The sequence below is a fragment of the Boleophthalmus pectinirostris genome, unplaced genomic scaffold (genome assembly GCF_026225935.1).
Source record: "Boleophthalmus pectinirostris isolate CB_2022bp ecotype Guang Dong unplaced genomic scaffold, ASM2622593v1 HiC_scaffold_19, whole genome shotgun sequence".
Lineage (NCBI taxonomy): Eukaryota > Metazoa > Chordata > Actinopteri > Gobiiformes > Gobiidae > Boleophthalmus > Boleophthalmus pectinirostris.
The window spans coordinates 28,732,107-28,747,110 of NW_026571140.1; the positions used below are offsets into that span (position 1 = coordinate 28,732,107).

The 15,004-nt window shown below is 36.8% G+C and overlaps 1 protein-coding gene across 1 annotated transcript in view; it reads left to right on the forward strand.

Annotated features, from left to right (window-relative positions):
* Nucleotides 1–15,004, forward strand: part of LOC110173036 (protein diaphanous homolog 3) — a 161,459-nt gene that overhangs the window by 56,651 nt on the left and 89,804 nt on the right. Inside the window, exons 20-24 of the mRNA XM_055154823.1 lie at nt 1,906–2,000; nt 2,695–2,796; nt 6,952–7,191; nt 9,744–9,873; nt 10,893–10,894. Of these exons, the coding sequence (XP_055010798.1) occupies nt 1,906–2,000; nt 2,695–2,796; nt 6,952–7,191; nt 9,744–9,873; nt 10,893–10,894 (569 nt within the window). The remainder of the gene's footprint in view (nt 1–1,905; nt 2,001–2,694; nt 2,797–6,951; nt 7,192–9,743; nt 9,874–10,892; nt 10,895–15,004) is intronic.

The window sequence follows — 15,004 nt, forward strand, 5'->3', positions numbered from 1 at the left end:
TATCTGGGAAATTTTGTTGAATACTGAAAACGAGATACGCAAATTGCAGAGTGCAACATGGTTCAGTAAGTTTTGCAGACCGAAACAACACATTTTAATGATTAGGCACCTTTCCAGACATTCAAGGTCTCCTAATAAATCATTGATTATGCCAGCTCTATCAGCCAGTTGACTCGGAGTACGAGCTTCATGAAACAAAATGCAAAAACATAACTTTCACGTGGGCTTATTGGTCATATTTCAAAAACTAATGTACTTCAAGCTTCTCTTCAAAAAGATAGCATTGACGACCTTGTTCTTTCTACTCCTTGCTTTGCGATTCTGTTAACAATTTTGTGGTGGCCTTGTTGCTATAGCAAGAAGCCCATAATGCCAGCAAGCCCTCTTCAGCACAACTACTTATATTACATTACAGACCTAATTAACAATCTCCAACATCTATTAAATGAAGGAGCATAAAAGCATAATTATGTACATTATGCCACTGATTCGTCTCTGATTTGCCGGTCTCAGCCTCTCACCCACATTCACACGTGCGTGCTCTTGATATGGCCATTTAAAAAGCACAGACATTAATGAGGATCTCTGGAGCACTCCCGGATGTTAGCACCTCATTGGCTTATATCAAGTGGAGCTGTGACCTTTGTTTCATGCATTAAAACAAAATGAGACTAATCAGCCCAGTAACAGTGATAAATCATGCAGCGTAAAACATGGAAGAAGAAAGGGGAAGCGGAAAGAAGTGGGTGGTTTATGTTTTCGATCATGGTTAAAAAAAAAAAAAAAAAAAAGGATGGTAAATACATGAAATAAATACAAGGCTAAGACTTGGCTCACATTATTTACCTCTTATTAGTATGCACTGGAAATTAGTATCAGGGGATGTTTATGCTTTTATTTTTAATTATAATAGTACAAGGTGTTCTTATAAAATGTTAATGGAATTTTGACCTCATTTAAAATACATGCAGCTGTCTGTACTGTCTGTCCTTTTGAGGTAATGAATTTGCACGCTGGCTAAAGTGTCTTGCATATTGGCTATTGGTTAATTAAAAGATCAATTATTTATTTTAATATTTTTTGTTGTTGTGAAAAGACTATTTTTTTAATGATTCATATTTTATGGTAACATCAGTCAACGCAATCATAACTAATGTTGAAAACTGATTTTTATTTAGTCCCCTGTGTTTTGTCTTACCTCTGGATCTCATGTTTGCTTAAGTGTTTTTAACTTTTCAAAAGCATAGTTAAATAACTTTTTCAGGATAGCCGCAGGGTCTTAAAAGTCTTTAAAAAGATGTTAAATTTCATGTTCCTAAATTAAGACCTTAAAAAGTCTTAAATTCTGTTATCCAAGTCTTTTTTTTTTTTTTTTTTTCACAAAGATCTTAAATTTCATTAGTCTATTTTTTATTTATTTTTTGGTTATCTCAACCGGGCTGTAGTGCAATGTTAAACGGAGGAAGGGGAAAAAAACCCCAAAAAAAACAATAATGTGAAATTACGTAACATGAATGAACGTCTAATTTGGAGCATGTGCAAACAATACTTTGGTTTCTGGCACCAGTGGAAATGAGTAAACAATCAGTAGAGTGGAGGAAGATGTTGGATGGATCATGGGGAAATGTAGGTTTAATCCACAGTGGCTCTTAGATTCTAGATATAGTACCGGTAGTTGGTTGGGCATTATTAGAATTGGATCTGGTGTTTTTTGCCACACTTAAAAAGGTCTTTAAAAAGTCTTAAATTTGGGGTATTCAAATCTGGAGGTACCATACCCTGTTTTTACCAAACTAGTACCAAACTACATCTTTATACAGTTTCCAACACTTTTACTTTTATTGCTGTCTGCCTTAATATCCTTCCATTGCTGACTCCATCTTAATGCTAAATGTGTCCCTATAGCCATTTTCCTGGGATCATTTCGATTGCCTTATAAAGAAATTCGTCGGATGATTGTGGAAGTGGACGAGGACCAGCTCACTGAGCCTATGATCCAGGTACTATAATGCAAAATGTACTCTATGCATTACAAATATTGCTTATATTGCTATCATAAGTGAAGGACATGATGGAGCCCAGACAGCTCGATGACAGTTTCTGTAGTCGTGTAGTGTAGTATTGTGAGCTATAAATAATAAAAATAGAGATTGAATGTCAAATCAAAAATCTGTAGTGAGTCGGTTTAATAGTTGTTGAGCTTTTCTGCAACATATATATTATCATAAAAAATAAAATAAAGTCTTATAATAAAGATATTGTTATCTCCTCAAAAACATACCTGGAGTTGTCTTTTGTTTTATTCACACGTTTGAGCAACCCTTTGTTATTAGTCTGTTTACATCTCCAGCTCGAAATACTCTGTTCCACCTTGTGATGTCATGAAGCTGTAGGTCTCATGTTAAAATGTTTTACCTTTACTCCAGTAAAAAATTGTCACCTTCAGAGTTGAAATTATCCAAATGATTTTAATGAAGATCTATGTAGTTTAAAAACACAGTGGATCATTTCCTGTATTACCACATGACATCACAAGGTGGCACAGAGTGTTTTCAGTTTGAGAGAAGAACTCAGCCTTACTATGCAGAATTTGTGTGTTAAACATGTGTGAATGAAACAAAACACAACTCTGGGGATGTTTTGGTGTGTAATATGGGCCCTTTAAATACTGTTCATTGTTGTCTTTGTTTGCAGAACCTTGTGAAGCACTTACCAGAGCAGGAACAGCTCAATACTTTGGCCAAGTTTAAGGATGAATACTCAAATTTATCGGAGCCTGAGCAATTTGGAGTTGTGGTGAGTAGAAACTTGAAGCTAGATCAGGCTCGACTTTGTTGAAATAATACATTATACTGGGTTATCTGGTTCTCCTTAATGATTTACCATGCTCACCTATGCATTCACTTTTTGTTTTAAAACTGAAAGACACTTACTGTGGTGAGTATTATAATGTATTCATGAAATGCACCAATGAGATCATGTTTTCCCCTATTTATCCACTCATGTATTTGTACAGAACTTATACCTGCCATTCTACAAGATGAGTCCAGTCTGGGTCCTGAAACCATAATCCGTTAATTCTTAATAATTACTCTTCGTGTTTACCCTTCAAAATATGGCAATCCTGTCTTCAGAAGAAAGGGGAAAACACACTAGACACACTTTTTCATTACTACATTACTACACAAAGCCACACACAGAGAGTTCTTTCATATAAATATCCTAATCCTAAGCTTTTTAAATCCTATCGTCTTAAGGACACCTGCGGACCACCACGCAGATTTATTCACATTAAAGAGCAACACTGCTGGCTAATTATGTCTACATCGTTTTCTTAAAGACGTTTCAAGGATGGTTTATTTGGAATTATTCATGAGGGCTGTATCTTAATCTATTTTGTGTGCCTGCCTAGCAACCTGGTCATTGACTTAATACAAAAGCTTCTGTTTCCTCCGTGAAGCTGCTTGTTCTCTAATAAGCCCTGGTGTGTATCTTCTCAGTGATTGAAAACACAATGAGTGGGTGATGAGAAGGGGAAAAAATATACCGTGTTCAGCTGTTGTGTATAGTTCATCAGGGAGTCATAGAACAATGAGGGCATGAGAGTTGCTTTTGGCGTGGGCCAGAGGACGCTGTGTGCTTTCACCTGTAACAGAAAGGCTGGAGTTCAAAGGGAATTTTTAATTTACTATTGTGCAAACACTATTTCATCTATGCTTTTATCTATATCCTTCAACCTTAGTATTTGAACTTCACCTTGTGTGTGCTTCTGAACTGTATATTAAAGAAATATTTTGCGTAACAAAAAAAACAAAACAAAAAAAAACATGAAGACCTTGGGTACAGTAGTTATATATCCCGATAATGTCTGTCTATGCATATTGGTAAGAATAATTTTATTGTTGCATGAAGGACCTTCATTCAGGGAAGTTCAAATTTCTGTGTAACTTTACTTTTTAGCTGAAAATATAATACAAATACATCTTTGACTTTGGCCTTTGAAACTCTTACGCAGGTATTTGGATTCAGAAAGTTTTTATTTTTCATTCTCAAACTTTCACAGAGTCATTTCTTTTAATATTGTATCTTACGAAATACAGAGCTTTAGTTTTAGTTAAGAATTTGTTTATAATTATAGTTATAAACAAATATAGTATATACAGTATAGTTGCAATCCTAAAACAGCATTGATTAAAGGTGCTTAAGTGTAACTTTTCTAATGTAGGGTATCAGATTTTGTTCAGTGTCTATCTGTGTATTATTTGTACAATTGTATATTACTGTTTATAATGGTGAACAAATACAAAACATTTAGATTTGACCACTCTATCAACTTGTTTGGATTTCACTCATACAGGTTTTAACCTCACAAATTCAGCTAACACTTTGGCATTGTTGCTCTCATTTTCACCCTTGACTGTTAGAACAGATTATATTTGTGACTGACATTCACAACTTCAGCATCTTTGCCTTTATCTCTACAAAGTGAGTGTATAGACGATGTTATATATAGTTTTATTGCACCCAGTTTGCAAAGTTCACTCTTCATTAACTGCACTGCCTTGAAAACATACAGAAATAACAGAAGCCCTGCATTATTAGCTTTGAACCTACTCTGACTTTCTCCTAATACCATGGCATTCTATGTATCTGTGTACTTTGAACTTTGTGTTTAGCTTCACATTTGCCTTGTCTAATTCCTTGCTGTTCTTCTCACAGCGGCCTGCTTTCTGTCTCATTTCTGCAGCACACCAACTCGCTGAACTAGCTCGCACAAACACTCTCCCTCACTTAGAGCCTGAAATAGTCATTTGATAACATTACAGTAGCTATAATTAAACCCTTGATGGAGGACATCAAAACCATAGGGCCAGCTGTTGTGCGAAAGACGCAATTCAGACCTGGACAAACCCAACCCACAAACACACACATAAATTCAACTGTGTCCAAGCCCACGGCCCAGTGCAATATTTTCCAATTTTCTCTAATTGGGTGAGAGTGGTAATCCAAGGCAGCCTATTGTATATTCCACCTCCTCCGCGGCCTGCCCTATATGGACACTAACTCCACAATTAACTCGCCAGACCTGAAACCCAAATCAAATCAATGCCAGCATCTATGACGTCTAGCCTAGCAACGCTCTTTAACATGCCAAATAGATAAATGTCTTTGAAATTGGATCGCTATTGTGTACATGTTGATCACATTTAACTTAGACTGTGTTCAAAGGCTATTTCATTAGACTTTCCAGATGCAGACTGAGACAAAGAGAACAGAAAACACCCAAGCAGCATTTGTACTTATATTGCCTTTACATTTTTTTTGTTTTAAAAGAGACCTGTCACAATAAATACCATATCGGCTTATCATTTAATATATTTTGGGTACTTTTTCGTTTTTGGCATTTTATTTTATTTTTCTGTACCACGATGAGATTTTAGCTATAGAGGGTTGAATGAATAACTTCTATGACTCATTATAGATACAAAATAAATACTTTAGTGTTCATTGTCCTATTTATTTAGTGCAATTTTTGTGTTTTTTAGCCATATGGTATATTTAAAATAGTTTTTTGGGGATAAACCTGCTTAAGAGCTATTATGTCAGTGGCAAAATTAGTTTCAATAATGTTTACCATCTATATTTTCTTAGGGTTCAGGTTAGCAATATATCATACTATTATTTGTTATCATGACATATATATATTTTTTAGATATTCTTTCATTGCACATATTTTGACAATGTACAGTGTGCCCATCATTTTACCTGCACCCAATTACATCAACATAATAAGACTTTGAATAAGAAATTTGTTATCGACCTTATTTCGGAAGTTGCTGCGGGCGATCACCATTATCATTTTGCGTGTATGATTTTGCATGGGACAGCTGATCTCAACAGCAACAAAGTTATACAGACTTCAAGGCCGTTTCCAAGTCCCCTAGAGAAAAGGTGCATGGTTGACTTATTGGTGCACCTGAACTTTGAACATTTTACACAGATAATCTGCTTATTTATTTTAGCGTCAAGACTTTTCTTTTGTTTAAATTACTGAGATTCTCACTTAACTGGATGTGCCAAAATACATGGAAGTGCACACCATTTGCAGTTAGAATTAAAACTGCACATGGCAGAATTGGGCATGTCACAATAACAATTTTTGAAGTTCGATATATTGCCAAAGTAAATATAGGCAATAAACAATAATACTGAAACTAACTATGCCACTAACACAATAACTCAAGAGCAAATATAAACCACTTAAACTGTTCTAAGTCTGCAATATTGTTAAAATATTATGACCTGCAACAAATAAATAGCAGAATGAAACACTATAGTACTTAGTTTGCATGAGTCAAAGAAGTTATTAATACAATCATTTATGGCTTATCATATTACCAAAAGTTAACAAAAAAATTTCCTGTAATGCAAAATGGTGTGCACATGATAAATACTGACACCCAAAAATAATTGTTCCAGTTTTCATATACTGAACGATAAGTAATAGTAATAATAGTGACAGGCTTATGCAGAATTGGGTGAATAGTAAAATTTTCATATTGATTCACATAGAGGTATTGCTTTCCAGACTTTCCAGATTGATGTAATTGATAAAAAAAAAAATAATAAAAAAAAAACAGTTTGATGCATGCGTTTACTATAAATGTTTAGTTAATATTACTGATGAAGATCACTTCAGAAGTGATTTTTAGCACCCCCCATTTGTTATGGACTATTTCCCTGTTGTCAGACCGATTTTGAAGATAGGTATCATCTGTACTTAGCCTGTCAGGACGTGTCCAGAAGCAAACCTGTTACTCGAAACTTGTTTTTTAGCCATTACTTTCCCCATTTTGCTCCAAAAGTCTGCTGCTTTGAGTGGCAAGACCTAGAGCCCTTTTGTTTACGTTACCTTACTTTCTTTTGTGGTTTTTCGGTCTGCTTTTTCAGATGAGCAGCGTGAAGCGTCTTGGTCCACGTCTCAACCACATCCTTTTCCGGCTGCAGTTTGAGGAGCAGGTCGCCAACCTCCGTCCGGACATCCTTTCCGTGAGCGCGGCCTGTGATGAGGTCAGAAAGAGCCCCGCGTTCGGCCACTTGCTGGAGCTGGTGCTGTTGCTGGGCAATTACATGAACGCTGGATCCAGAAATGCCCAGTCATATGGGTTTGACCTCAGTTCACTGTGCAAGGTGAGAGGAGAGAAATAGACCTTAACAACCATTGTATGTCTACCGTTAACATACAACAAGTGTGTTTTGGATATTAAAGGTTGTATATTGCACAAAATGGATTGTTGTGAGGTTTAAACTTGCTATAATGATGTTCACCTCATCAAAAACATACCTGGAGTTATGTTTTGTTTCATTCACACATGTTTGAGTAATCCTGGTTTATTAGTCTGTCTGTATTTCCATATCTGAACACTTTGTGATGTCATGTAGTGGTAGTCTTCAAGTTAATAGTTACCTTTTACTTTTAGTTCGGTAGAGATTGGCAATTCCAGGTCTGAAATAATCCAAATTATTCTAGTGAAGGTGTATGGATTTTAAAACACACTGGAGCACTTCCTGTATTACTGCATGAATCACAAGGTGGAACAGAGTGTTTTTTGTTTGAGAAAATAACTCAGCCAAAATATGCAGTGTGTTAAACATGTGTGAATGAAACAAAACGCAATGCTAAAACAAAATCACGTTGTATTTAAGATTTAACGGAGACATTTGCAGTTTTTGCTCTTGACAAATTTGGTATTTGGTATCAAGCCATAGTAATGCTTTTAATATTTTCATCCATGAGGCAATGAATGGACTGACTGCAATATCCACTTTTCTATCATCAAAACTGTGTTGGATTAGCTTTTGATAGTGTTATGGTGAACAAAGCTTTCTGTATGTATTTTAAATTACTCAGTAGAAAGAAAGCATGTTTTTCTCTGTCAGAATAGATGTTTCCTCGCCCTATGCTGTTTGAGTTTTTGCACATTTTACACAAACTAAAAGCTTATGCGTGATGGACCAGAGAGAAGAGTGAAGCCTGGATCCTTTGTGGTAAAATGACAGGCATTTTTATTGCGTTAAATCCATGTTGACAGAAAGGGAAGTGTACTTGTGGAAGTGGGGCTCTTTCAGCGCTTACATTACAGCTGATGGGTCTCTGTGCAGTTTCCACAGTAACAACCTCTGCAGCCATTAATCACTGCCACCTCTATGCCCTGTTTGACTGTGGTGCTTACGTTCATATCAACACTGCAAGCGCACATACAGAAGATTCCTTTTATTTACATACGTGGAGGTACTGGCAGTGTCAGGTGCACAGTCGTATTGTGAGTGAGTTTTTGTTTGCTTACTTGTTACTCCTTTGTTAGCGCCCTTATGTCTTTATCTTTTGTCAGACTCGTGGGACCAGGGTTAGATTCAATGTCACAGACAGGAAATTCAGAGGAAGACATCACCTTCTGCCTGCCCCTCAGTTTGACAACTTAATTCCAAGGCACACTCCACGGCGCAGGAAAATTGCACCCAGCCCCACCGAAAAAGCAAAATGTTTACATTGTCAACTATGATTACCATCCATCTAAATTCAGAAAGGAACCTTTTGTGGGAAAACACTTGAAGCTTTTGAAAATATGGCAAAACAGAAATGAAAAGAGAGATGAGAATGTTTGATTAGGGGAGATAATACAAACATGATTAAACTCTGCGGGGCTGAGTGCACTGCTGTCTACCAATAGATCACCTAGAGAGATACGCCACGACGTACTCCATGGGAGATGTGTTTGGCTGGAATACTGAAGCACATCTTGGAATTAGGCTGTAAAAGAGCACGGATGGAAATTTATCCAGCAAATTGAAAAATTGTTGTGTGAGGGGGAGATGGGTACAGAGCACAAAAGTGGTCATCACAGTCTGAATATGTCAGAGCAGCGTGAGTACAAGAGAGAATCAGCTGCGGTACAGTCAGTCACTCAGTATTTCTAAAGCCCATGAATAAAGCATAAGGACGTTTCTTGTGCTCTACTGAAATTAAAAACAAATATACTTTTTTAAGCAAAATGTAGTCTATTTATCTGTGCAGAAATACAAAAGGCACAGAAGCAAATAAATAAAAATGTTCTTGTGAACCTTTGTCCTACATATTTTTTTTTTTCTCATGAAACTGCTAACCAGTTTTTCACAGATGTGTAGTAGACAAAGGATTCTAATAACTTTTTGATACTGGTTTGTGTTAGATTAAAAGACTAACTGGAAGACTAGCTTCCAGTTAGTCTTTCAGTCCCTATTACCGTATATTGAGTGATTTTTTTTTTTTTTTTTTTTTTTTTTTTTTTTAAGTGTATTGGCTATCAGCCTTCAATCTCCAGCACTGACTGAATATTTTGTTTTGGTCCATGTGCTGCCAAAAAATACACACAGCATCATTTTAACACTTTAATGTGAAGAGATAATTACACAAAACGTGACTTCTCTGGTTTCTTATAGGTTTATGGTAAAACGCGGTTCTGGGACAGTTTTAAATGACATAATTTGGGGAAAATAATTAAAATCTCCAATACATATAGGCTCAAAAATACCGGCAGAGCATATCGGCAGTTGTTTTATCTGGATTCTAAACAATACTCATCGGCCATGAAAAAAACCCATCTGTAGTCAGCTGGACTTTGATACCATTTTAAGATTCATTTAACATTCACATAATGTTTTATAGCATTAATACTGAGTTCTTATTGTTTTTCTCCAAACAGCTGAAGGACACAAAGTCAGCTGACCAGAAGACAACATTACTTCACTTCCTGGCTCAAGTGTGCGAGGAAGAATTCCCAGATGTGATTAAATTTGTAGATGACCTCGAGCATGTGGACCGCGCCAGCCGAGGTAATTTACAATAGTGTGCAAATCTACAGAAAAAGGTATTTGATTATCAGACAGCTTGTAATTAAACTGAAAATAATTGCACATAGGACATCATTAAGGTGTAATTTGAGTACATTGAACATCTTGTATTGAGCCAGACGGCCAAATTAAGTTCTGAATTGACGTGCTGCCTACTTATTGAGCTGCAAATATACAAATAAGACATGTTTTCTTTTTTTATCGACTTGTTCTCTCTCAGGATGTTGCTACTTATGATTTGCTTTCAAAACAAATTACTAAAGCTGCAAACTGCACCACAACCTATGCAGCCTCCCAATGAACTTTCACAACACAACTTTGTAGCTTTGTGTTTTTATTCATGGAAAATAAATCCATGCATGCTGCACATTGTATCACAGATTTATCATAGTATAGCATGGGGTTCAGAGACTTCCATTGGCTCTGTGGATGTTGCTCATTCATCTATGGGAATATGAGAAACTAGCATGGAGCCAATTTGGAGCTGTGGAGTGGATGGGCTAGAAATTTGGAGTGTGTTCAGCCAAAACTGTGACTTGATGCTTTGTTGTGAAGAATTCAAGTTGAGTCCAATTTCAGGATGCACTCAAAAAACTCATTTTCTCAAGCAACCAAAAACCTCCCGATACAATTTCCTAAACATGAAGAATGTTTTTAAAGGGTACCAGTTTTGTGGCGTGGATGAACTCAAAAAGCCCATAGCGAATCTCCAAGCAGCACAACACTTGCTGAAGGAAATCTTGACATTTCCTCAAAATGAATACTTCAAAAGACAACATGTTTATTCTCAATTCATTATGGCCATGCAAACTATACTTATATATATATATTTTTTTTATTTAACATGGAAATAAAAATATTGCACCGTAACTAATGAATTTACTTCTCAAATGAGATCTAAGCAATCAAAGGTAACTGGCGAACACAACCATTTCAAAGGCCCATATTAAGCATATTTTCTGATCTGTTTTAATGTTTCATCATCAAAAATGTGCCCAGAGTTGTTTCATTCACACATGTTTATGAGTTCTTCTCTCAAACAAATAACACTCTGTTCTACATTGTGATGGAGCTCCACTGAGTTTTTAAAGTTAAAAGGTGTCTGTTAACTTGAAAACTACTGCTTAATGTTGGAAGTTGGAACAGGTTTTACTCAAACATGTGAATGAAAAAAAACACAGCTCCAGGCATGTTTTTGATGAGGTAACAGCATTATAACATGGCTAAAAACTAGGAGTGTAACAGTGTATTTGTGTGGAACCTTTTCAATACGGAACATTCGGTTCGGTGCAGGACAGTGCACAAGTGAGTTTGTGCAATTTATGTGTGCTTACATTCTGCCAGTACATGTGCAGCTACACAGAAGGCTCTGCTCTTTAATATTGTACGTCCCTCCAAACCATGCGAATCCTACGCTCCTCAATTTGGCCTTTTAGTGTTAGTGCTGCACTTTACTTTTTCAGTTTTGTTTATTTTTTACACGAAATGTATTTCATTCATACATTTGTTTCTTATTTGAAAACATTTTATTTAATTTATTAGCATTACCAAGCAGCACTTTGCATTTATTTTATTATCCCGTTAGTATAATGTTGGTTTAATAAACACAAATGGTTTTGCATTTTGTTCCCATATTGTACTGAAAATGAACTGAACCGTGACGTCAAAACCGAGGTACATACCGAACCGTGATTTTTGTGTACCATTACACCCCTACTAAAAACTCCATCAGTTTTGTGTAATATAAGACCTTTAAATCTTAACAGGTCCAAATCCAATAGTATGTTTTTTTAATAAAACACCTGCTCTGCACTCTCACCTGTCACTGCTTCATTATCACAATGTTCAGCTAATGTTCTCTTAATATTTTACTGCTCATTTTGATGCCAATTTGAGCAGGTCTTTGTTTACACACTCCTTTTATATTCCTCTGTGTTTCTCTCAGGGGATTTTTCTGAGATCAGATGCTAAATGGACTTGTAAACATCTAATGTCTCTCACTGCTTTAATGTTAGTTACACTGTTGTTCTTCCTCGCTTAGTGCAACATAATAGACTCTTTTGTGAGGTCATGTTTCCTATTTAGCAGAGACAATACTCTACAAAAAGGCTGACAACCAAGGCTCATTGAAAGTCTATATGGACATACTTCCTCTTGTATAGAGTTTGGCCAAAGTGCTAAAGGTCAGATGTAGGCTGGAGATCCTTCTTTATATTGCTACAGGCACAACTCAAGAGGAGGCATTGTTTATAAAGATAGCATGGAAAGTATATCCGCATACATTGAGAGCTCAGATTTACCAAGTGCTTTCAGAATAGGCCCAAACCAGGTCCATACAAGGACTAAATTAGACTAGATTAAGCCAAGATTTAACAAACCCAGGAGTAAGACCAGAATTTAGAGGTAGGTGATAATGACAAAAATGTACATCTCAGTATTTTTTGTAATTATCTTGATAATTGTATTATGCTAATCTATCCTAAAAATGCGAAATTGTGCCTGTAAAGGTCTTGTTTAGGTCTAGTTATCACACAAATTTTTATTGGACTGTAAAATATACCACATGTGCATAAATATTGCCTGTTCTCCAAGTTTGGCGGATAACACAGATTTCTGTTCTTTTTTATGTTCAGTAACTTTGTTTTACAGCCCTTTTTAAACAGCTTTTAGTGGAGAAAATGTACTAAATGTTCAAATTTTGCATATCACAGAAAACAGTACAGTATTATTTTTTTTCACACCACTACCCATATCTAAACCAGACCACACTTAATTCTATAAAGCAGCAACAGTGACTATTTTTGGTCTTTATCCTAGACTGTATAAAGAAGTGGACTAAGGGAATGTGACGTCACCATAAGCCTTGGTTCCATAGGGCCGGCACGGGACAGAACGGAGCGGACCCTGAGTGTTTCCACTGCTTAAAGCGACCAATAGCCATGCACACATGGCAACATGTAAATAGTGAGAATCTTGTAACTGTTATTTAACAACAGTGCAGACCTGTAAAACAGAAGAGCTGAAGAAACAGCATGTAGAGTGAAACTCAGATCCACCCAAAAACACATCTAGACTCCAATGCGTGACGTTTACAGTGGCTCTAAGTCAAACTGTTGTGCATAATAATAATTCCACATCTAGTAAAAGCCTGCTGTGTCTGCGTAAAGTTAGAGCCAAACTGATAACATGGAATAAACTCTGGCAACATCCTCCTCCATCACACCATTGGGTGTGTCTTGCTAGACATGAGTTACACGCATAGCAGCCTGGGCCACGTGCATTGGAAACACTCTTCAGGTGGGGTGGGATCCTCCTAACTGTTCCCCACCAACATGGACCCAAGTGTACTCTGCCGATGGAATGAAGGTCATGAGGCTAACATGAATGGAGTAAATGAAAGGAGTGAATTCAGAGCCCAGTTCCATATTAGGAATAGCAATTTAATTACACGCACAATAGCAAACCAAAGCATCATGTAGAGTGTGTTAATATGAACATTTTAAGACCAAAATAACTAGGCTCACTGCTGCTGTTACAGAGAAAGGGGTGACCTTTTTTTTTCCAAGTCAAATGGAGCTGGATGTGCCTCAATGCTCGCTTCTTATTTGGAATGCAGCTTCTAGCAGATTAGCTATGTCTGTACAGTCTATGGTCTTTATCTTAACCTCTTTGACAAAATAAATCAAAAACAAACTAAAAAATTATCATTGTCTAATCAAGGAAAGAACTAAACTGAAGATGAATTCAAGAAATTAGGACAGCTAGCTAGATCTGGATTTTAAGATTTAAGATTTACAATCAACAACTGGTTTAAACAGATTTCCATAGCTTATTTGATTCCTGCAGACTACACACTGTGCAGTATGTGGGAGTAAAAGAAAAACATGACAAAACGTGGGTGATATGTGTGTCTTAATTGTTTGGACTACCTCTGGAGGGCTCCTGTGGCGTTTGTTAGAGCTTTGATAATCTGCATATAACGATGCTCCAGTGAGGTCTTTATACTCTCATATAAAAGAAAGTGTGTCCTCAAGCCCCCGGTGAAATGCACAGCTGAGATGAAACAGGATCCTTGAATTTCTCTTGAGCTATGTCCATATTTCTTCCTTCGCACTTTTGAAGAATTATAGCTTCAAGTGCATACATCTTGCCTCGTCCTTCTGTATTTTTGTCATTTAATGTTGATTGAACTGCCAGCTGCAATCTTTAGTGTCTTCCTTTTCTTGGTTTGAGAAGGCCACAGGACGCGCTCCGTGACCATGGTGCAGTTGGAGCCTCAACAGAGAGATTACATGACCATGAAAACAGCAGGATTCAAAATTGTTCTTTTAGCAGTTTCACTTTGTCCAGATCTACTTCACATGACAATTCCAATGAAATCGTACCCACTAGGGGTGGGCGATATATCGATATTTTAAATATATCGAGATAGTTTTTAAACTCGATATGAATTCTGACATATCGTATATATCGATATAATGCTTATATTCAATTCTGATTTCCCCGCTTCGCTTGTTTACCTTCTCTCTCGTCGCCCGCGCGCCTCCGCCTCCCTGATTTTGTTCGCTCGTGTCTCCTTCACTCGTCACTATCGCCGTGAACGCCAAAAGTTGGTGCCAGTGAAAAGCTTCAAGCACCACGAACCTTTTCCACCATTTACAGACAAAACCATCAGCAGCACATCCTCATATTCCACCGAGTCGCGTCCTTTAGCCCGAAAGAAGCTAAACGAGTTGAGCTGCGTAAGAAGTGCGCTGTTTATGCAAATGAGCCATGCGCTTAAGTTTCGTTTCTGTAAAATATAAACACACGTGCGCAAAACTGCATTAAACACATTATTATCGCAAACGAGCTGATGTGGCTCTAGAGTCGTTATGCTTTATATATTGTAAAGTTTAGTCATGTAAAGTTTATTTATGCAGAATATTTTTATTAATAATCTGCTTCAGTGTAACTTGTACAATAGTGTTTGGAAACGTTGGGTTTGATCTGCAGTGAATTGTGGGAAACCTCAGAGCTCCTTACTGCTGGATAATAACATGGATCTATTGAAATAAGGAACATCCTGAGCTTCTTCTGGTAAATGAGCTCATGGTTATGGGATGGTTAACAG